Raw genomic sequence first — 24,251 nt, 5'->3', positions numbered from 1 at the left:
CGGTCGCCGCACCGCGCTTCAGCCCCGGGCTCGGCGGTGAGGACGAGGAACGGCACCCAGCGCGGCGTCCAACGGCGCCTTCGGCCCTCCGGGGAACAGAACCTGCGTGGTCCGCAGTTCCACCGAGGTGCCAAGCACAAGCCGAAGCCGTCAGTGTAGGATGCTGTGCGCAGCCTGGTTGATTCCCACATGCATCGCCTTACAACTGTCGTTCGGAATCGGGTAAGTGCTGGTGCCCCTGTTCGCCCGCTCGCTGGGGCTTGTGGGGAAGCAGACCCTCCCCGCTGGCGCGTTCGATACAACGCTTTTGTTTCTTGTCTGCGTTGTGCGCTGGAGAAGAGCGGCAGCACATTGTTTTTGTGTGAGGAAGCGTGCTTCTATTGAGGGAGGTAATTTACCGTCATTGCCCTGAGAATTTTGCGACGCGATGTGATACGTTCTGTTTCGTGCTACATCCAGGTCCGGCTAGTACGACCGTACGCCTTAGCCGCTTCGTCTAGTTGTTCTTTGAAGTACTGTACATTGTAGTGTTAACTAGACTTTGCGGCTAAGTTACACACTTAGCATCGCTTCGCGACCTGTATTTCAGAAATTTTTACCACAACGTGTAGAAAAGGTACTAGGTGCTCCATGCGTTCCAGCATAAAAGTACTTTTGCTTAAACGTTTGGAAAGATATGCGCATGAAAGTTTGAAAAGTTGGGTGTACAGCCTAATTCGAAAAAGGCAAAGGCTCAGAGAGTAATGCAATACTCATTCCCTGAGAGTTTGTTTCTTCACTGCCCGAAGAATTGCTGAAGCTCCCTCTAAAACATTTCAGCTATGCAGGTATGCAGCCTTTACAGGCAAGAAAAACAAGATGGTAGGAGCAAGTGCTGGGAGTGGGCATTAATGCGATTATGAGAAGCCAAATCTGACAAAATGATTAACAGTCTAGTGAGAAGGGACAGTAGATGGCACTGTTTGTGTCGATAGCCTTAAGGAATGCATAGGTAACTAGGACGGCTGGAATCACAGCAGGTGTGACTTTAACGTGAGGAAGTGTTACTAGCTATTAACTTTTTTTAAAAAGGTGACACCAGCTCACATGCGACGAAGCGTTACGTTTTTGTCGGTTCGCTCCTGAAATAAATGGAAGCGAAGAAAGCGTGAAGAAACTTGATACATGTGCATTGTAAATATACAGAGATTCATATGACTTACAAAGCATCCTGAGTAGTGCATTTGTCCTAACTATAGCATGTTCCTCACATTATTTAATTATCTTATGGTAGATATGAATATAAACCTATCCTGGAACAAGATTACAGGTATAGGAAGTTAAGTACGCCATGGCCTCTACGCTATATATTGAACATATTCAGGTATACGACCTTTTTTGGCTCGCGAAAAGCAATGGACAGAAAAAATGCTTGAAACGCGAAACTTGGATTCACGCTGTTTGACGCCACCGACTCCTGGCATCCGAGTATAAGTTAACCGGTTAGCAAACCAACTTTTTGTCAAAGCTGAACATTCTTAATTTTATCCAAGGCTCTCCCATTGCTACAAATTTATCGAAATACAGGTTCAGAATATGCAATCGCGACTAACTTAAGTTATTCAACATTTCTTCCCTATACAGTAAATTAAGACAGTCTTGTCACCAGCGCCAAATGCCAGTCCCATCGCAGCCTGCACAGAATGCGCAATGGTGAACCAACCCTGAGTAACCAATATGTATTTAATAGCTTTTTTCTTAAACAACCTCGGCAAAGCATTTAACACTATTGCGCTGTAATGGTCTTCATATCAAATGACTTCAATAGAACATTCCAACATGTCATGGACATCAGAAGTCGCGAAAGCTGACACACATCAAAGGATAGCACAGGTGCTGTTGAGGACCAGCATTAAAGATGCACAGAAGATACATTTTATCTGTTCCCTTGCTTTTCCTTTTCCTAAAAATTCCGCTTTAGTAGACATCGTTTGAAGCTTCCATAGTCTAATGGCAAAGCACGCGTTTTAAATATGCTAGCACGTGCTTTATTTCTTACCATACACTTTTTATAACAATCAAGAAACGAAATTTATTGTAGTTGGAGTAGAGATGCTTGCATATTTATTTGCGTCCAGCAATGCTATTCTAAGCCTTGACGGTATTGATTCCGTCCACATTTTCGCTGCGATCGCACGTTTAAACTTGGCTTCCTCACACTTCCGTTTGCAGCAGCTTCCTTTTTATCTTTCTAGAACGAGATGCGCGGTACCGAACAGCAGCTAGTAGCGCTTGTTTATGACAAAAAAAAGAAGAAAAAAAGAAAAGCATTTATTTAGAACTCTTAGCCTTGTGCATGCATTTTCCTTCATCGACCGTGAAGGGTCAATTGATTTCTGATTTTAAAATAGAATCCTTTTCATGTCGTTTTTTGTTTATGCGAATAAATCTGAAAGGCTTGCGAAGAAAGCTGCGCAAGCTTTAGAGGACCAGAGTAAGCTGCTGAATTAGTACTTGATCATGCCCGTCATCCGTGTGAACTAAACGCACATGAAGGATTATCATCGTCTTACTGCTTTGTAGGTAGTTAATCCTACAGAACATTTAAATAGGAGCTCTGTGCGTGCAGCCTTTGACGACTTGACAAGAAGCGGTGCGGTGTTTGTGATTGTGCAGAAAATGTGAATTTTTGATAAGAAACTCTTGCGATCGAGTAAAAGCAAAAAGAACATTTGAATGGTTCTGGCCTTTGTAAGACAGAATACGTGGTCAATGACTCAGGTGTGTCACCTGTAGATGTTAGCATCAGACGAAGCATTTGTGAACAACGTGTAGGTAAGCTACTGTGTATTAATTAATATAAATCGGATAGTAAGCTTCGCAGTATATGTTACTCACCACCATAACCTATACGAATTAAGACATGTTAGAGAGTTTTAGCGCGTCTTCTATTCAGGTATACACAGGCGGATTGGTCAAATTACCGGCTGAGCGGAGGCGAAAATGTGTGATAATGACTTTGATGATTTAATGTCATCCTCGTTGGAACGGGGCGTTGAAAAATAGTCACCTAGCTTGCTTGATTTAGTCAGGTATGCTATACATCTTTTTTATCTAGCGTTGTATACACCTCCTCAATGTTCTTTTTTCTCTGGAAATCTACCTTGTACCATTAGCTATAATTGTAAGAGATCCGGTCATGCCAACCTGTGTTTTTTCCACCAATACTCTAAACGTCTCTTGCTTATCCCGACTTCTGTCCGGTCGACGCTTCCGTTCACTTTAAACCCAAGTGCTTCTGGAAGGTGTACGTTACCTACGGTTCTCACCGGGTGACTCCCTTCGCATTCCATTAGGATGTGCTGAGTGGTCTCCGGATTCTCGCTGCAGCATACACATGCCTCGCATACTTCCAGATATTTGCTCCGGTGTTTTTGATCTTAGGCAACCGGCTCGAGCCTCAAATATCGTACATATCGTACTATCGTACAAAATCTTCCTTATAATTTCTTTCCTCTCATTGTTGTGAATCTCCGTGGTCCTTCTTGTTTCCGTTCCTTGCATCCAACTAACTGTCTCTGTTTCTCTCATTTCGTTCTAAGGGCTGCTATTTGTCTATTTGACTCCTATTTACAGTTTCAATTACCCCGTACTTGGTTGCCAATTTTCTGGACGTCTACCTCAATTCTTTGTCCACGGTTTTCAAGTACAGATACTTGTGCACTTTCGGTGCCCATTTTCTTTTTTAATCCATGTTCCTGAGTCTTCAAAACTAATTTTGCTCGTTGCTTCTCTGACTTTAAAAGAGGCTCAGCCCACGTTGTCTTGCACTGCCTCATTTGTGGTATTACATTCGACTCCCAAAGACAGCCGGCATACCGATCAATGTGCTGCCGGATTGGTGGCGCCCCCTTGGTAGCACCGAGCTCAACCTGACAAACAGAGACCAAAGCTATTGCACTTCGCTGCTAATAAAGTTGAAAATAAAAGAAAGCAACGTGTTCATTATTACACCGCTGCCAAAAAATTTACCCCAGCAGCTAAGTACAATACAATTGATTCGGCAGTATTGGCTTTGTACTTGTCTGGTTGAGCTCTGTGCGACCAGGTGGCGCCACCAATTCGGCCGCTCAAGTGCACGTCTGCGATCACCCGGCAATCTGCCCATTTCGCCAACGCATGCCGGAATGCCAGAAGCGCTAAAACTCTCTATTTTGCTTCCAAATTGCTGCGGGAATAATGATTGCGACGAATGTGGTAGCGAAAATTTGCTTGTACTCTCAGAGCTACACAATTAGCCTGCCGAGGATGATGAGGCCACCTTTGACGAAGGTAGGTCCTCCTATCGAAACGTTGGCCAGCCTTTCTGAGGCGCCTTTATCCCTGTTTGTAACCTTTATGCCACAGAGTATTTTTTAATTGAAATGCACGGGGGAACACATTTGTAGAAGAGAATGTTTCTATTCCAAAATTTGTTGGAACGTGACTTCAGCGCCACACTTCGTCTTTTAAAACATCTTTATTGATCTTAGTATACAATTTAGCGGCTATCATATAAATTAGATTTCCTCGGAAACGAAGATGGTTTTTACTCATATTTCTTGCTAGAACAGCCACTCCATACTCATTCAGGTTTAAATGTGGTCACGTTAATGTCATAACCAAACAGAAGTTAACGAGAACATCGAAAGTTGAAGTAGTGAATGAACAATTAATCTCTCTGCAACCAACGTTTTCACAAGTATACCTGTCCAAACGTTGCTCCAGAGACTATTGCTAGTAATATTTGTTTGACAGCAAAGGCTGAAAAAAAGTTACATTTTGGACAGCTGCTTCACGTTTATGTCGACAGAGTCACTCTCCGAGCAACTACAGCAACTTTGTAGCCAGCGCAACCATTCTGAATTTACATAAATTTACAAGAATTGCTGCTAAACGCGAATCGAGATGGCTTACATGTCACGCTGTACTAGACCGGGACATTGTTCCGGTGGAAGAATAAAAAACTGTGGATAATGGAGAGTACATATTAAGATCCTAGGCGGTATTTCAGACTTTAAGCACTTTCTTCGGCAAAACTGTTTCATTCCAGGGCGGCCTCTAAATTATGGAAGCATTTTCCATACCACCCTAAGCAGTAAGTTGTTTTGAGAGAACAACGGAGGTTTTGCAGCTCACGCACTTTCTGTACCATTCAAGTTCCCAAATGCACTTTCGCGGCATGAGCATTTGAGAATGCCTATCACGTGCAGAATTTTTTAGCCCATTCTCACTCTCGCTTCGTAAGCTGCTGCTTCACTCTCTTTCAGCCTCTACTTTTCTTGCGCCTCACTCTACTGCTTTTTGAACGTTTTGCCTTTGCGTGCCTGTGTCTTGCGCTATGAATGCGTACGTGAGAGCTGGAGCGCACCCGCTGGGTTACAAGGAAAAGACGCAATTCTTATTAAAAAAACGAAAGAAATCATTCGACTCCTTTTCCTTTTGTAGGGGCTTCCCACAACGAAGCACTTTACCAAGGTAAAGCAGATCGTCGGTGCGAACTGGTTCAGGGTCACATTGTATTCCTACGCGAATTGTGCGAACAGCCTTGTCACTGCTGGCCTTAAAACTGTCAGATGCAACACGCTTCACTTCATCGAGGATCCTTTCCCGACAGGACAGAATACTGAGAGAGATCTTAGTACACCAGGGAGAGCAGCACGAATAAACGGCGACAGTGTTGAACTGAAAAAGTAGGTACAGACGTAGCTCATGTCAGATCACGCGATGTTTAAGCTGCGGGAGGAAGAGCAGCGATGATATTCGAAGGGCCAGCGCAGATCGAATCAATCTCTTCACCGATCTAAAAAAACTGGCACTCTTTATGGTGCCGTGCAAAAGTTCTACTTAAGAGCAAGGGCAAAAACATTACAGATACTGATCTGGCATAGATCCCTCGAAATAGGTGCCATACTTGTGCCGGTATACAGTCTGTTCTGCCGCACAAAGAAAAAATAATCAAACAATACTTGATCGGACGCTTATCATTTGGGTGTTTACTTTTGCTGCCTGAGTCTGCCCTTCTGCTGATTCTTTTTTTCTACCTGGTTTTGTGCTTGTACTTTAACTTGCGCACCAGCTGCGGAGCTCAGCTGCTGTAGCGTTCTGTTGGTGAACTGAGAGTCCGAGGTCGAATTTCTGCCAACGACGAAGGTATAGGTGTCAAGACGCAAGCCAAGGTGAAAAACTACAGCAACACTTCGCTTTACATTTTGACACGTTCTTATAAACATGACCCAAGTGGCGCAGCAACAAGTATTAATTAACATTGACGTGCAGGTGAAAGAGTGAGGTAGCTGCATATAACTCGAAGCTATCTTCTAAGGCATTCAGTATGGCGCGGGTGTAGCTCGGGGATATAAGGTGACGTTATATAAAGAGATCATCAAAGCCTGGGATTTTGCAGAAAGATCACACCTAAGCGGTTTAGTCGTTTCTCAAAATTTTATTTCACTATGTCCCTGTTCGCGGTTTGCTTTCCGATGAAGTTCGTTTAGCCAGAGGGGCTCTTTTTACGTATGTAAAACTTAATAAGGGCACTTGTGCTTTGGTAATCATGTACAATTAACAAAATGTTGCTCATTGTACACTCAATATTAAGACCTCTTTTCACGCTCACATAAATTCACCAGGAGCGCCAACAGTAAGTGGGACCTGTTGTGGTGCGGAAGAAATCAAGCATGTGCTCAATTGGCAATTTTGTTTTCGGCATAACAGGAGGAATTTTTACGCTTTTGATATTATTGCATGTGTTGTATACAAGCTTCTAAATTTCACATATGCCTACTATATGCCTCGAATTGTCCAGCGAATCCATGCAGTGGTCAGTACTACACCACAAAAAAAAAAAAGAAAACATTGTTAATATCGAGTGGCTCTGAGCTGCCCGAACTACGAGTATACCATACGTATAGACAAAAGTATAACTATTCAGTATCAGTGTTAAAATGGTCACCTTTCCATGCTACTAACTACGGCTATTGCAGCGAGTGCTCGAAAGTGATGCTTGCTATAAATTCACATCGCGTAAATAACATTTTTCGCGTGGAGTGTACATTGCGCAACTGCTTACAACAGACGCATTGTTTGTCGGCGTCAAATTATCATTATTATTTATTAATCAACTGAACATATATAAACAATACAAAGAGAGAAGGAGAATCGGGCCAGCAATTGTGTCCTAAAAGACACAACGACCGATCTGCCTGAATAATATAAAAAAGCACAATGAGAACTTTCTACTCGGTGTTAGCACTTATGTACGAGAATAGCACCTATATCCTGCTCACACAACACCTTACTCAATCGCCCAGATGTGTTATTTTATTGGCTGCTTTCTTTCTTTCTCTTTTCAGCTCCTGCCAGTACAACCATCAGCCACCAGAACAGCTGGAAAATATAACAGACATCCTGAAGAACATTCTAGAGGGATATGACATTCGGCTACGCCCAAATTTCGGAGGTCTTTTGCACCTATTTTTTACATTGCATTGAGATGCAGTAAGAAAAATGAGTGCCTGAGTAAAGAATGTCTTGGTGTATGAGCAAAATGAGCATTTTAGATAGCTTAAGAGAGAGTAAAGTTTAATGATAAGAAAGGCAGAGACGTTGGCCTAAGGCACATTCTGTTAGCCAGCTACTCTGAGCTGGGGGAAGGCAAAGTGTATACCTTAGGTGTTTCCCAAACGGATATGCAAAGGAACGCGTCGCAACTCAAACTAAGCAGTCTCTTAAGCAATGATAAATGATGCTTCTTTGAAAGCTGCTCCACAAAAAATTTGGATGTAAGTGGTAAACATGTGCTTCACCATTGAATGACTATTTTCTAGGAAAACCATTGTTCATCGGAATGGACATAAATATTGCCAGCTTTGACAGCATATCAGAAGTCAACATGGTAAGAATACAGCCGAAACATTATGATGAATAATTCGCTGTGCATAGATAACACAGTCGTGTGAACGTGTACAAGCTGAGTGTTATTTGTAGTTTTGACGCATGTAGTATACAGTGTTTGGTGCCAGCGATGCAGAATGAAGAAAGTTGTTGTGATCCGGAAGGTTTTAATGTATTCCTATTGTACCTAGCAATTTGTACTGACAGAATCGAATGCAAACAAACAGCATATAAAGTTGGACTTGTGGGTTTGCGAACTGCGAATGCGCCCCGCAGATTGCAACCAGTAAAACCTCAACGGTTAATAGCTACATTCTTGCCGGTGTGCTGAGATTTCAGCGCTCGCAAAAAATCACGTGTTGTTTAATTTCATTCCTGGCTCCACACTACGGTATCCCCCATGCGCATGCGTAGCTTTACTGAAATCAATCAATCAATCAATTAATCAATCAATCAATCAATCAACATGACTTTAACATGGCGTATATTACAATATAAGGCTTAAAGGTTTCTTAAATTAGTAGGCACGATAGCTTGAAAGGTTTGATTTGTGAATGTCGTTATAGATAATATCCGTGATGGCTACGGAAGCATGTCACAATTTTTGCTTTTTTTTTACATTAAAGCATGCAAACTGCGCATGCTTTTCATTCTGTATCTGGGGTAAGAACGGGCTGAACCAGTTTTTCATGAAAGCAGTGACGCTCCCGTTGCCTGGTGTCAACTTCATTCTGTTGAATGATAAAATGAACAAAGAGAAATAATGAATATGTGTCGACCTTTGTGCAAGTAAAGCCGGCTGTTCCCGACTTCTGCATCGGGCGCTTCATCAGAGTCGATATCTAGTTTGAGAGAAAAACATACCTTAATTGCATGCGTGGACAAGAGGGATAACAGTTCAATGATCCAGGGTAAAATCCCTCAGCCAGGCTGGCCAGCGTTTCGATAGCCCCTTTCAGATAGCCGTCTCAGGAGACAACATGTGACGTTAATCCACTAACCACTCAAAACTAACACGCCAAGGATTAGAAAAGATAGGTCCACTTATTCAAACGCCGACCAGCTCATGTGAGGCACCGTATCCTAGTTAATCTAACTTTTGTCACACAGAATGTTTCCATTTGTCGGCCGTAATCTTGAATTTGGAAAGGCATTGATAATCATTACTTGACTTTTTCAGGACTACACGATAACCCTGTACCTGAATCAGTATTGGCGCGACGAGCGGCTTACCTTCAGCAAGGAGAAGTACGAGCTGACGCTGTCTGGCGACTTCGCCGAGAAAATTTGGGTGCCAGACACGTTCTTCGCCAACGACAAGAACTCGTTCCTACATGATGTCACAGAGAAGAACAAGATGGTGCGGCTTCAGTCAGACGGACACATCACTTACGGCATGAGGTGCGCGCTGATCTTCATCCTTGCCTTAAAATTTGATGTCTGTTTCTCCATCAAAGTATAGACATTGGGCCAATAGTCAAGAAACCTATTCCCGACCCAACTATTTTCATATTTTATTTAGCAGAAAAAAATGCAACTGTGAGGCATATTTAGTAGAAAAAAATGCAACTGTGAGGCCACTGCTAAAGAAGATCCGTACTAAAAATGTAGCAATATTTGGAACCTGAAACATAAGAAAGGAAAACAAAAGTAAGTTACGGCACTAGCGTCAAATACGCGACTAAAAAACTAAGAACGTATACGCAGACCATCGCATAAGCATAGGGCTGCTCACAATAGAATAACGACAACGGCATGCTAAAGTTATTGTCATCTCACCGAATCAATTTATTGCAAACACAACACAGAAAGGGCAATAAACCGTGCTGTAAGACGGCATGAAGCTAAATTTTTCTCCCGCATCATTTTAGAGTTTATAATATATGAGGAAATGACCACATGGCAAGGACTATTCTTGTAAACGACGAACTGGATTCAGATGTGTTGCTTCATGAAAAGTTCAAATCTTTAATAGTCTCAAATGTGTTGACACGCCATCGCATTTTAAGAAAGTTTTCCCTTATAACGTTGCATGCGAAATGTTTGATAAGGATCGTATCAATAGTTTTCTTTGCAGTGTTACTTTAACTGTTATCTTATGATGCAGTTCCGTTTGTCTGTTACGCTGTAATGTCATCGCAATGTGTGCGAGTGTATTGTAGTTTATGTGTTTGAGCCCATGAAACCTGAGCTGTAACAAGGAGACGATCCTATGTCAATTCGATCCTATATCGATTCGGAGACGATCCTATGTCAATTCGTTTTGCCTCCGAGTTTTGTCAGTGGTCTGAACAGCGTTCCTGTTATGGTATTGCCGGTGTGGACCGGTCGTGAGCGGCTGATTATATTAAAGAAATAATATTATGTATTCGAATAAAAGGAATTGTTACATTAAACTGGCACTGGTCATGGGACAAAAAGCAGCAAGCAGCCTACTAGCTTTCCAACATCTCCTTCTTTCACGCAAACCTGATCATTCGTGCGAACTTGAGCGAATAACTTGTATGGAAAGAAAGAAGAGTACACTAACAAGAAGGACTAATCACAATCGCCAAAGGTGAAGTATTTATGCAGAAGGCAGGGCATATTTGGCCGCCCGTTTCCCACTTTGCAATGGGCCTGACCTGCTGTGAGACAACAAAATCACGTTAACAATTACATGTGTAAGAGCTACCAGCCTATCACTCACGAAATACAGACAGGATGCTATGAAGCAGAAAGTGTAAAGTGGCGCGCCTTAACGTTGAAACATAAGGTGAAAACATAGAGCCTCAAGCGCAGAAACTTAGACATTTATAGCGACTGTGGCACAAACGTCGGTTACTCGTACTCCTTTCGCTAAACACGACGCAAACAAATTTGTTTCGCTCAGGTTCACTACTACTTTGGCCTGCATGATGGACTTACACTACTATCCACTGGACTCCCAAAACTGCACGGTTGAGATCGAAAGCTGTGAGTAATAACCAACTCTCCGAAATTTACTGCTCCAGGTGCTGACTTCTATTCCACTCAATTAAGTTATGTAGGGAAAAAAATACGTTGGCCGTGGAAAGTAAGCGCGGGTAAAAATTAAGACAGCAGTGGTGACGCCCGGAAGCGAATCTAAACCTCAGTGAAAACGGGAGTGAAGCTCTCACAACATTCTTAGTAAGAATAAGGAAACTGCAATGTAGCGGCCTGTAACATCCCCCACCTCCATATATGACTGTGACTACAAATGGGACCAAAGCAGTGGGCTAACGGTACCTGGGCATTCATATATATATATATATATTAGGGAACATAAAGATTATTCCAGCTAACCCCACCGTCAAGGCACCGTGACGGCAAATGGCCAAGTACGGTTAGCCCACTGCTTCGGTCCCATTTGTAGTCACAGTAATTGTACGATTTTTTAAGTCTATTCTAAACTGGTCGCATAAACAAGATTAGCATAACTAACGCTGATTTAACCAAGAAGAGAGAACTGCAGCATGTTTTTAAACATTAACGAGGTACAGTTCTACAGATTTGGAAGTCGCAAAATTGAGATGGAAAGTTTTTTCAGCACTCAGTGCTCCGTTACCATTGTGAGTACGAACCTTAAAATTTCGAAACACGTATTTCATACGGCGCTGTACTTGGGGCATTTTTCATGTTTGTGCATAGTAGTTTTATTTTTATTTGATCAAATATGTCCCGTCTGCAGATGGATACACTGTGTCGGACGTTGTAATGTTCTGGAAAGATCCAGAGCCCGTCGTCGGGGTTGAGCAGTCTGAACTTCCGCAATTCTCTATCATAAGATACGAGACAACTGACCGAAAGGAGAAGCTTGCCACAGGTGAGCAGTCATTTACTTGCGAATCTAGATCTGTCATCATATAGAAGGTTCTGAAGAGACGTAGATATAATTGCTAGTCTATTTCTCGCCTATAATTACACTCATAGGAGCAGATCAGCAGACAAGACAATAAAAGGACAACGCAAAAGAAAACTAAAAAAATATGACAATGTCCGAGTAAGTCAAGTCGCCAGTAGTTTGCCAGTAGGAGAGCCACTATCTGGCTAGGTCATGACCGACAGTAATTGCGCCGCCAGTTAGCGACATCCCAAGAAATGGTCACGTTTTTAGTGGCATTTGTGATTTAGAACAAGAAGCCACAGTAATAGCGATTACGTGATAATCAGAAACTTGTAAGAAAAAAATGGGAAGCTTGTTGACCATCCTGCTTCCCACAAAGGAACTGCATCCCACAAGCCTTAGTAAATGCCTCAGTGAGACATTCCAATATTGAAGTCACCTAGTGTTGCAATGCGGGATTTTTGGGATGCTATCGTTTTTACAATTACAATGCGTGCAGATGACGACGTAAGAATGCACACGAAAGTGTCTGTGTCTCTCGTGTGCCTTCTTGCGTCCTCGTCAGTATGCGTAAGAGTAGTACTTTAATATGCCAATATTAAGGCTGCTTTTCGACTCTGTTCCTGTATTTTTGGCAGAACCTATACTAGAGGCAATACCCTTCAAAAATGGCCCATAAGGTGGCAATCACTTTCACAGCACGCAAAATGATATATTCGGAGAACTAACAGAATAGGTTCAGGCCAGGCAGACGCTTAGGGGATGACATATTTGTCCCAACTCAGTGCATAAAGATTTCAATAGCTCAGAACAGACCTTTATGGATAGCATTTTTAGACATTAAGGGAGGTTACGACAACGTGTTATGGGATAGTCCAAAGCACGAACGCATAGATGACGATTTCTTGGAACTGCTTAGGGAGATAGATAGGGACAACTGAGTGCAAAGTGCCTCGAAATTCGCAAATGCAATCAAATTGCGGAAATTCACCAAGAGCTCAAGCAACTAGGCCCTCTGTTTGCATTGTTGTTCAAGCTTTATGTTAAGGGCATAAAAAGACGACTGAAAGACAGTGAATTATGGTTCGATCTATCTTACATCAGTAATGGGCAAAAGGCGTAAGAGTAGTTCCCTGGGCTGACGTATGTGGACAAATTTTGTGCTACAGCGGACAATGCAAGAAAGTTACAGACTTGCGAATATGTGTGGTGATGCTGCCAAAATTCTAAACCCTAATTTTAGCACCGAAAACTCGGGAATCATGATCTTTAATGAAGATACTAGTAACGACGTGGGAACAATTCAACAGGAAGTTATACCCATAGTTAAGCAATACAAATACATGGGTGTATACATAAATGACAGAAATATCTGCTCAAGCAACCACCAAAGTAATTGAAAAACGCATAGGAAACTGGAATGCAGCAGTGATGAAACCCGGAGCACGTTCCGGATATAATAAATATGAGGTGGCGTGTGCAATAGGGAGGGGGAGCGATGAAGCCATCGCTAATGTTCAGAAATGTCATTATGTGCTTAAAACCGGATATCTCGACGGGTTCAAAAGTTAACCAGAGATCGGTAGGTCGATTGGTTTTGGTGACCCATGGTAAAATTACAAATGAGGCAGTGCAAGGTCACACAGTTTGGGCCTCTTTTGAAGTAAAAGAAGCGAAGAGCAAAATTTCAGTTGAAGAAACGTGATCATGCATGTAAATAAATGGGCGGGTAACGTGCAGAAATATTTGTACCTCAAAAGCGTGTACATAGAATGGGAGACAGCTCAGCGAAAATGCGGAGAAAACTCAGGACATCCTAATGAAATGCGAAGGTATCCACTCATCGAGACCCTTAGAACGTACACCTTCCAGAAGCGCTGAAAATCCAGTCAGCATACGAGATAAACAAGAGACGCTTAGAGTATTTATGAAATAAAAGCAGGGAAGAGATTTACGAGACCATATTCGTTACAGTCATAACTAACGGTACAAAATAGATATAGTTTTCAGGAAGAGAAAAAAGATTGAGGAGATGTAGTCAAAATGCTAGGCTGAAAAACATGTAAGGCATGCCTGATTAGGTCACACAGGGTAGGTGAATATTTGTCTCCTACCCGTTTTAAAGGCGGTGCCAATAAATCATCGCCATCGTCATCGTCTTAATGTGAGCATCAAATGCAAAGCAAGCAAAGTGTGTAAACCAATGTGGAAGTACTGAAGCTTTCTGTTGGGATTTACTGCGTCGAATGTGAGAATGACATGACGAAAGATCAAAATAATATATTATAGGGCAAGAAAGGAACATCATAAGAGCTTAACTTCATCCTTAAAAGCCCTCTTAAATTTATGCGTTGTTCCAGATGTGTTGTAATGTACTTTAACATAACACATAACTACACATAACAGTGCTGTCATGCATTGTTATGAGGTGTAACATTTTAGAAGCGAAATAGAGTAACTTCCAACGCTACCAATCGACCAGCGCTACAAGTTGAGCTTACAGTTAATCCTACCTTCAGAAGCGTGTTGTCAGTGTGACTACTAATGCCCTATCGCTAAACAATACCTTCATTGCTACGGAAACGCAGATGCGTCTTCAGTACTATCAGCAAATTACATTCGGTCTCATTCTGTGTATGTAATGCACACGAATATGTACCATGCACTGTACTTTCGTGCTACAGGTGGATGGATGGCAATTTTTCCATTTCGTTAAATATGAGTTGTCAATTTAAAATACCCTACTTAATGACTAAGGTTTCAAGTGGAGCGAGTGGTATGTTTTTACCGCCTTGTCCTCTGTTTGCAGGAACATATCAACGATTATCGCTCAGTTTTGAGCTCAAAAGAAACATCGGATACTTCATCTTCCAGACATATCTTCCATCAATATTGATAGTGATGCTATCGTGGGTGTCCTTTTGGATCAACCACGAAGCGACGTCGGCGCGGGTTGCTCTCGGTACGTATTTCACGGCGGCCTAAGCAGAAAGATATATGGTTCATTGGCATTCTCCAGAAAAAAAATGTCAAAGGGAATGAACCGCTTCGGAATTTTGTTATTGGTTTGCTCGAAGTTTACTAGAGCATATTCACAGTAGCACCACTAAATTTGGTGATTGTATGTATTCAGCCTCTGTTTCCCCAACGCCTCGGAACAGCTACATCTGCGATGTGAGCAATACTTTTGTCGTTAAGTATCTTGTTCGATTCGTGTTTTCTCTGTCGCGAGTGTGTGATGAACATTTCTGTTCACTCTAGTACTGAACAGCAAAAAAGACGATATAAAAGGAAGCAAAGCAAACGATACCGTTGTTTGCTTGCAACTGCATTGCTTCGTTGAACGCACATGATATGAAGGTCCCGGAAACTCGGCACAAACAGCGAAAACAAGCATAAGTCAAATTAAGATGTAATAGTTATTTTCCGAAAAAGGCAGCACTCGGCTGAAAATCAAACGAAAGCTGCGATACTTTTGGTTTCACTATGCCTCCCCGAACGGTCACGACTGTCTTTGTCATAATGCTTGCGCATAATCATGATTTTAGTCACTGAAGACAGGCATGCACATCAGAACCTGACATAATATATGTGAATTTTGTCGCCGTATTTTTTTCACTATTTAGCTATTCTAGATGCTTATTTATCCAGCGAACAGTATTTCTGACCAATGTATACACTGTTCTTCCCCGAAGAAATATTGTACAAGGCAAATAATAAAATGACTCCTATATTACCTCTGAAGAAGTATGTATAGGGTGGCATACGTAAAAGGAGTTTCACTCTTGCACAGTCCGTCATTAGCAGCGTGCAGCCTGCTTAATGGCCTTCTCACGACTAATTGGCGCAAGTGATGTTGTTGTAGTGCCTGTATGTACGCCAGAAGACAAGCGAAAAACACAAATGTTTAAAACGACGCGAACTTCGAGGGTGATCTATCATTGTATAACCTGTACGCTGACGCAAAGATCTTTTATGCTGACTCTATACAAAGATATTATGCACAAGAGAAAGAAGTCAATCTTCACTCTGCTCTTCGAGGATGGTACTTGGTGTAGGCGGGTTTTTCTTACTCTCGTCACTAATCTGCAACTGCCATTCTGCCCACTATATGTAAGAAAAATGAATGAGACATAAAACGATGTGTCGTAGTTTTTCTTTTACCCACTAGATTAATTTGCTTTTTCATATAACTTTCAAGGCAGCTTTCAAAGTTTCCTTTTTTTCCCCTTCGGAGAAACGGAAAGACTTGCCATTTTTTAAAATACGGTATGAGCGGATCAGAATTGTAAAGAAAATTTTTTCAGCCTGAGCCAATTACTTTCAAACAACATGAAAGTAAGTATACACCAAATTTGCTTTCCACAAATTGCTGCTAAAGCGATCTCACACTTGCTCTGATTCCGCGCACATGGAAAACGCCTGTAGCACCGGCCAAATGCGCGTCATTGGACAACACACGCCGTTTGCTGTTGCAGTAAAACTTAGCCTCACGGGCGCTGGAACAAAGTCAAGTTTCAAGTAGGAACTAAATACATTAGATTCTAAAGCACTGTAGTGGTGTTTTAAATGCCCTCTACAGCCCTTAATGTACCATTTACGCCACTGCGTGGGACATAGTCGACAAGGAAGAGAACATGACGCGTGCTATAGTATATTTTATAGCGATTAGCATTCTTTGGGAAGTTTACCCACTTTGCGGTATGCATGGTTGTGGCTAACTTCTTTAACCGAGTGACAAAAGTAATCTAGTAGCTTGGGCCACTAGGTATGAGCTGGCTGCTCTGGGTCACTGGGTATGTAGCCGAGTAGACAACCTGCCGCTGGCTGCTGTTGGGCCTAGTAAATAGTCGCCGGATATGTGCAATGGGGCTTGTGCCACCTCGGTGTGTACCCGAATCGACAGTTTCGGCACTATGTGACGTTGAAATGTGCCCATTCTTGGTCATTGCCCCAAGATGGATCTGACAAGGTGACACAATGGGTGTGTATACTTAGATACGTTAAAGCGACAGCGCCCCGTCCACATCAGACACCTGCGCGTCGAGCGCGGCCGCTTGGCGCTGAGCCATTGCAACGAAGTTGCAGCCAGGATGCCGGGGATACTACTACGGAGCCTGAACTGGCGTGCAATGTGAAGAACAAGATGCACTGCGTTAGGGTATCATTAGGCATTGCGGTCGGCAGCGAGGCTGCCACGTCGTGTGTCGGCGGTGACAACAAGGCGTGCCGCTACATTGCTTTAATGCTAATCGCATTAACCTCGACATCGATCGTGATGGCTTCTGCCGGAATTCTTCTTCTGCTGAGCTTTCTTTTTCCCGTGTCTTAGTTGTATCTAATGCATTGTTTTCGAGAATGCGCAACCAGTAAGAAAAGTAATTGGTACACCCAAGTGTACTTGATCTAGCCAATGCGAAGCATTTATTATTTGCAAAGACTGGTTGTTTGAATAATCCATGATGTTTGACAGCGCGAACTTAAACCACGGACGGCGAAAGATGTGACAAACGGAGACAAGTGCTGAGTCAGCGCTTATCTCCACTTGTCGCCTGTTTCACTGTCCTTTCTCTAAGTTCGCGTTGTCCAACATCATGAGTCAACACCAACTAGCCCAGTCGCATACCTTACTATAGTGTATGAACAATGTAGCTCTTGTGTGGCGAACGGGTACGAAGAGATTATATGCTCTGGTTTTTACATTCATAGCAAGATATAATGTTTATAATGGGAATATATAAGAATAAAAGCAAACTCAAACCCACTGGTACATATCCAGTGGCCCCAATGCTCATAAACAGCGCTCATACCCAGTGGACCTAGTGCACGTACCCTATCATTCCCGCAGCACATACCCGTTCCTCTCTGTGGCACATAATTCTAGACTGCGCTATCACTGGTACCGGCCCACGAAAACGGCGAGATAGGCTCCACTAGTACCAAAACAGCGAGATACATCGCCCGGCCGACCGCAAGAAAAGTGGCTGCAGTTGGACAAGAATGTCTCGCATTGAAAGAACTGCTAGATCCTGTCAAGCGCTTTGCACATAAATCGTGTTGAGCATTAATTAACACAGCACTTTCACCAAATGGTCACCTGTGCTCTGCCTCATGTTCTTTTATTGTCGTAATCTAATCAGGTATAACGACGGTGCTGACCATGACCACCATCAGCACGGGAGTGCGGTCCTCGCTGCCGAGGATCTCGTACGTCAAGGCCATCGACATCTACTTGGTCATGTGCTTCGTGTTCGTGTTCGCCGCACTGCTCGAGTACGCGGCCGTCAATTACACCTACTGGGGAGCGCGGGCCAAGAAGAAGACGAAGAAGAGCAAGGATACCAAGATTCCGCCGCCACCCCACCACCCTTCTGCCCCACCGCAAGGGGACTCCCCTTATCCGGTGAGCAGGCTGTCTGTAATATTTCGCTTCACGCAAGCTGGAATCTGCTCTGCAGAAAACGGAGCACGTTTGTCCCGTGACATTGTACCACCACCAGCACACGTGGCAAATCTTCGTCAGCGTGCGTTTGCGCTGTCCAGTTAAGGTCGCTGGGTTGATGTACCTTTCTTCTCACCAAGCAGTGCCTTCTTGGCAAATTTCCTCTATGCTGCCTTTAGTGTAGCCTAGTCAACTATTGCAGTGAGCGATGGGCCACCAGAGACCATAACGTACGCCTTCGTATTGCCTACTGCTGAGGCTCGTCTAGTAAAGGGTGGTGTTGCTGATTAAACAAAATATGGTAGCAAAACTGAAGCAGTGAAGACCAGACCACCTGCAGCGCATTCTTATATGAAAGTTGTCGTGAATCCGCGGCCTGTGGCAGTCGGCGCAAACATACTTGTGAGTGCTACACTCTGGCTTCCTAGGCATTTGTGAGGGCTGCAACTCGCTATGTGCCCGAGTGCTTTGTTTTAGAGGGGTCTTGCAAACATGAACGTTCGTCAGAAGTCTACTAGGGAGTCTAAGTGAACCGGTAGCGTCTGCGAGAGAGACTGGCATGGCAGCTTAGGTGGGATGGGAATGTTGGGCAGTGTCTACGAAAGATCGATTAAGGATTATCGGCGTTCTCATGGTGGAAGTTCCTGTGATAAATTTTCAGAAAGCAGTAAGGACTTTTAGACATTATCACTCAGGTTCTGCGCATAGTTTGTCCCTGGGCATACTCCAACAGAACACTTAATTTAGTTTCTTTGGTTGTTTGACCAGTTCGGGCTGTCTTGTTTCGAAAGTGCCCTTTGAACCATAAAACCTGACCAATCTGTAATTCGAAATCAAGTGTTTGACGAACTCGTTCGGTATTATTTATACTTAAAAGCAAAATGGACGCTGACTACAAACAAATAGTAGCAAGGCGTGAACAAGGCCCTGGTATGTGTGCCGGAACATCTCGTTAATATATTTATGTTTGTGGTCTGTGTCTACTTTACCTTTGACTCTAATCTACGCTCTGTTTCGCAAAGAACTGGCACTGAAGTTGGAGCTACAAGAACTTTTCTTACTTTAGATTCCTCTAGAGAGAGAGAGAGAGAGAGAGACTCCCCTGGAGAATTTGCCGAAGACTGTCATCGTCGGCTTGTCGTTTTCGACCTCTCTTAAATGCTCCCGTATGGGACTCTTTGCTCGGGTAGTTAAAACGGATCGCTCAAAATGGATTCGAGTGGTTCCGTCATCACGATCGTAGCAGAAAGAAAGCGCTCCGAAGCAGACCAACTTTCAGAGGAGCTTTGATAATTAATTCAGATGTGGTACCGCCACGTCGGCAAGTCACGCCTTCTGGTGGTAATGTTCAGCGGACGCTTTGTGGTAGAGCTCTTGCAGAAGTTATTCGTTAGCGTTAGTTTACAGGCTTGAAATCTCCTGAAAGATCGAAGAATTATGTGCTGCCGTGTTGAGGATTCTTACAGGACACGTAACTTATGTCTTCACGCATTTTGGTTCTAAGGTTCTGTGCGTCTGTCCCGGCTACAGCGTACGGAGACGATGGCTCGCGGTAGTCCTAGCTCGCTTCGATCAAAGGCCATTATTGTAGCAAACAATTTTGGAATGGGTACCTCCTCAGCCATCGTAGCGTAAGGCGGCGAAGGTATTTCTACAGCCTTTAAAAACGACAGACTTGCACAATCTACTTCAGCCTTAATTGGTGTTCATTGATCTGCGCGTAATGCAGCGCTGGGACAGTGTGCGGTGACGGTGATTGGCTGTGACCATGTGTTTCAACTCTCTATGTCTCTATGTATTTTCTTATCTTTCTACCTACCCCTCCTCAGTTTCCCCAGTGTAGGGTAGCAAATGTTCTCCTTCTCATCCCCTTCTGGTCAACCTCTGTACTGATTTCCATTCATTTTGTCTCTCTCGCTTGTGATTCTGAATCCAAATACCGACGAGCATCATCACTGCATTCTCCGTCTCTCAACCCCTTCGCATTTTCGTTGCAGAACAACGAAGAGATCATCGAACTGCACGACGTGCGGCTGTCCCCAATCCCGTGCCTGCGCAACCGGCATCGGCCTCTGTCGGCGCCCGGCAGCGACAGCGAGCTGAAGTTCCCACCGTCGTTCCGCATGACAGGCCGCTTCCCGTACAACTCCCGCACGCTGCCGGCAGGCGCTTGCTACCGAGGCGCCGGTCTGCGAGCCGGGGCGGACTACGGCGGCGGCTTCGCGCGGAGGCCGCGCGTCTTCCAGACGCTGCGACGCGGGGCAAGCGCCATCAGGGCCTCCATGCCGCGCATCAAGGACGTCAACAAGATCGACAAGTATTCGAGGGTCATCTTCCCCATCTCGTACCTCGTGTTCAACGCCGTCTACTGGTGTTTCTACCTCATGTGACTTGGCTGCCTGCGATATACGCTGCCGGGCCCCACGTACTGTGCGAAAAGGAGGGAAACATCCGCTCTCGACATTCGTCGATGCTTCGCCGCTGTGGCGTCGGCGAAGTGGTGGATAATACGTTTCGGTGACGGCTTAAGTGCGGTACATCTTACGTCTAGGCGAATGAATCGCGCCGCACCTGAGGCAACACTTGCGCTAACGCAAGGACACACCCAGAGCAGTGGTCCAAGTTAAATCGACGAGTTAGCTACCTTTCCATCGTATTTTCTCCGTTGTATTCTATCTTACGATTTGTAGTGGCTTCGGTACGATGAACGTCAAATTTATCACTAATAATCTGACGTCCTCGCGCACAGTCATTATGATAACGAGCTTTCTAGTACTTCTCGCCAACATACTCTTTTTGACACAAGCCTGGTAAAAAGTTTGCTTTGCACACTCTGATTTTACTACAAGTTGATGGGAAGAGTCCAAGGACCCATATCTAAACCAAGGCTAAGCCACACGAATGACAAATTAATATTCATTGTGTTAATAGAGTGCTGTGCAAACTTGCTTCCATAGGCAGCGATTTCGATGGTTGACTGCCTTTCAGAAAAGGTTAACCGGTGAATTGAACGAGCCTTTATAGTCAGTTAGGCGAAGTCAATACCTAGTAGTTGCATGGCGCAGACGACACTTATTTCACGCCGTTCATTGCCAATAGCCGGAAGGCCTTAATGCATCGGGCTGGAGGAGACATGGCTTCATTATGAGTCGGGCATCCGTCTACACCTAAGTAGCAGGAAAGGCTGGTGTATACGTGCTTAGCAGTGGTTTACTATTTCGTTACAACACGCACCAATCATGAGCAATAACTGTTGAAGTTTTCAATTAGGGGTGAATTTCCAATGGCATATTCGGAGACCTTCCGGTGGTAGTTTTACTGCTCCTTGCGGAGCAAGTCTTTTCTATTGGGAGATTGAGAGTGGCTCCCGTATCTATCATTGGCGGATTGGAAGCTGCTTCGCCGCTATATCCACTCCACGGAGCAGCGCTCTCTACTCCACAAAAAAATTGACGGAGTCGACCGGAAATCGCTTAATGTCAGCCCATCCACAGCCAACGTACCGCTATGGCGCGCGCGCCCGTGAGTGCGAATTGTGGTCTCTCTGAAGAAATGAGACGTGCTTCTCAACGTCAGCTTGTGCTTTTACTGCTTTCGGAGAGCGATAATTCATCTAGCTCAAGTTCCAAGTTGACCAGCGGGGACTCAAGCGATCAAGAAATTTCGGAAGCTAGTGTATTTAAGCAAGCTTTCGACATCATGTTTCGGCCGGCGGCCGAAACATGATGAAAGTTATAAGACAACGTGGTCGGCCAGTATACGGACGAAAATGTAACAACAGCTCCGTTAGGGAAGTTCGTACGCATTTTAGAAGCCTTTACTTTTGTTGATGGAATGCAATTCCCAAGACACTTGAGGCTGTCTCGATGTGTTGCCACAGAACTGATCGCTTGCAGGCTTCGCTGTGTCTTAGATGTTTCCGACGCACAATCACGGGGGACGAGAGAAGCAGACACACGTGCGGTACCACTTCCATCAGAGCGCAGGAGGCTAAAAAGAAACGCGAAGCTTCTAAACACAACGCGCGATCGAGTTCTAGCCGAAAAGGCCGAAAACGACGAAAAACGCGCGGAATGCTGGGCGCTCTCGGAAACGTATGCGCGCTAGCGTCCCCTGATAATTGCTCTCGCGCGAGCGCATATGTTCCACTCACACATTTCATTCCGCCGTAGCTGAATGCTCCGGTGCAGAGTTCGTCGGCCACTCCGAATCTGCCATTGGAATTTACCATAAGAAACGATTCTCGCTATTTGATACGTTTCCCGAGGTGAATCGTCTTCAAGATAATGCAGCTACGTCATGAGCATGCGAACACGGAGGTAGTGACGTAATAGAATATGGACTTGTGGATAATTATTTATCGGTAGTTTTTCTTTATTCGACTGTCGTTTCACCATGTGAAAGTTTGTTCACAAATGCGCATAATGGGGTGTGTGCAGCCGCACAACGTAAAGAACGAAGCAAAGGAGGACGCTTAAGCGATAGAGTCAATGACTCAGCGAGAACTTTGCCGATTCGCATATACGCAGCGTGAACATATTCTCGCTTTGCCAGGATTCACAGTTTAAATGATAAGGAAAATTCGGCGAGGAGATTTGTTGGCTCAAGCTTTCTATTTTGTTTGAGATAATGACATTTTCTGCCTGAAATAACAAAAGTTCGAAGTTATCGTTGAACTGCACATGGACATAGACACTGCCTTGGCGCTAAACGCTGGTTAAATATGGCTTGTGCTGCGCTTTCCGAAAACTTTTTGCGGAGTTGCTTACTCCGCTGTTTCACATTGTTTTCGCGGTTTTCAGCACAAGCAGATGTATGCATAAAAGAAGAAATTCGATAATTTATCTGATCGATTCCGTGCAGTTGAGGGAAATCTACACGTTGCGTTGGACAATCCACACGGAGGGCGAAAGTGAGGTTTCCTCCGTTGTACATGGTACAAAACAAGTGCAAACTCCACGTCACAGAGAAAGATGCACAGACTGGACAAGCACTGCGTCTGGTTGTTTCCTCTTTCTTTGCGTCGTGTATTTTTGCGCTTGTTTTCGTAACATGAACAACATGCACGAACTAGCGCAGGTTTCACTTCCACCGAACGTAATTTCCTCCGTTGCCCACCTCTGATCGCCATAGGTGTGCGATGTCGTCCGAGCTTCACGAAAGGATCAGCGGAGCACAATGAGCGAGCGGCCGCCCCTCCCTCAAGCGGGCAGCCTATTGTCGTTACTGATTGGTCGACACAGCCCCAGCTTTAGCGCACTGTACGAATTTAGTCCGACCGAGTGGGGTGTTACTATACTACTATTTCAGTTAAAGTATACGCTATGCAGTACGAGTACAGTGCTAGAGGTCGTACACTCTTAAGAGAATCACAGAACTCGCACTATTGTAACAAAAACCGGCTAACGTTTTCTGTGCTGCTCAGCTCGGCGGGAACAAAATGCTTCTTATTTCGAAGACAGAAGGATAAGGCACTGGGATGCACCATGCGCATCCGCAGTTGCGACGAAATAGATTCAAATGATACTGAGCATTTTTTGCCGAGAATAATAGAAGGGTATTATGAAATGTTAACGTCAGCATTAAGTCTTCCATTTGTCATTTATATAAGCGAAGCAAAGTGCCCCCTGTGGTCTAGTAGTCTAATCATCCGTCGCAGCCAAAGAAATAAAAGGAAATTGCATCATTCTGGTCAGTTTAAGCGGTCAGTTTTATAATCAGTTTTCAGTGCAGGTTCAAAGAACATTGTCATCTGGGTAAGAAAATGCAAAGTTCGTAATAGCACATTCGTAATCTTTTAAACGTGTAAGCTATTTGAACAGCCTTTTTCGCTCAGTATACCTCAGAAGTGGCGAGAGAGAGCAGATTACATGGGCCAGCGCAAACGTAGCATGAAGAAAAAACAAGCTCACAAACAAATCGAAGAGTGAGACACTGATAAAACTGCTGCGTTGTCCGGAAGTAGGCGAGAAAGACCGGCCAGATTTGATTAAACAGCTGCGAGCTTCCCGGTCACTTTTACTTGACTGTGCCGAAATGGTCAAGGTA

At 44.1% G+C, this 24,251-nt stretch overlaps 1 protein-coding gene across 1 annotated transcript; it reads left to right on the top strand.

Annotated features, from left to right (window-relative positions):
* Positions 1-23,056, top strand: LOC142579193 (gamma-aminobutyric acid receptor subunit beta-like). Its single transcript, XM_075689170.1, has 9 exons — positions 1-222; positions 7,374-7,480; positions 7,848-7,915; positions 9,095-9,315; positions 10,787-10,869; positions 11,606-11,740; positions 14,571-14,723; positions 17,902-18,164; positions 20,201-23,056. Exons 1-9 carry the CDS (start codon positions 161-163, stop codon positions 20,591-20,593), a joined length of 1,485 nt encoding a protein of 494 aa, XP_075545285.1. The 5' UTR covers positions 1-160; the 3' UTR covers positions 20,594-23,056.
* The last annotated feature ends 1,195 nt before the right edge of the window (positions 23,057-24,251 follow it).

This window comes from Dermacentor variabilis, chromosome 4 (assembly GCF_050947875.1).
Source record: "Dermacentor variabilis isolate Ectoservices chromosome 4, ASM5094787v1, whole genome shotgun sequence".
In the NCBI taxonomy this organism is placed as follows: Eukaryota; Metazoa; Arthropoda; class Arachnida; order Ixodida; family Ixodidae; genus Dermacentor; species Dermacentor variabilis.
The sequence above is the reverse complement of the archived record's forward strand: the minus strand, read 5'-3'. Positions and strand labels throughout refer to the sequence as shown.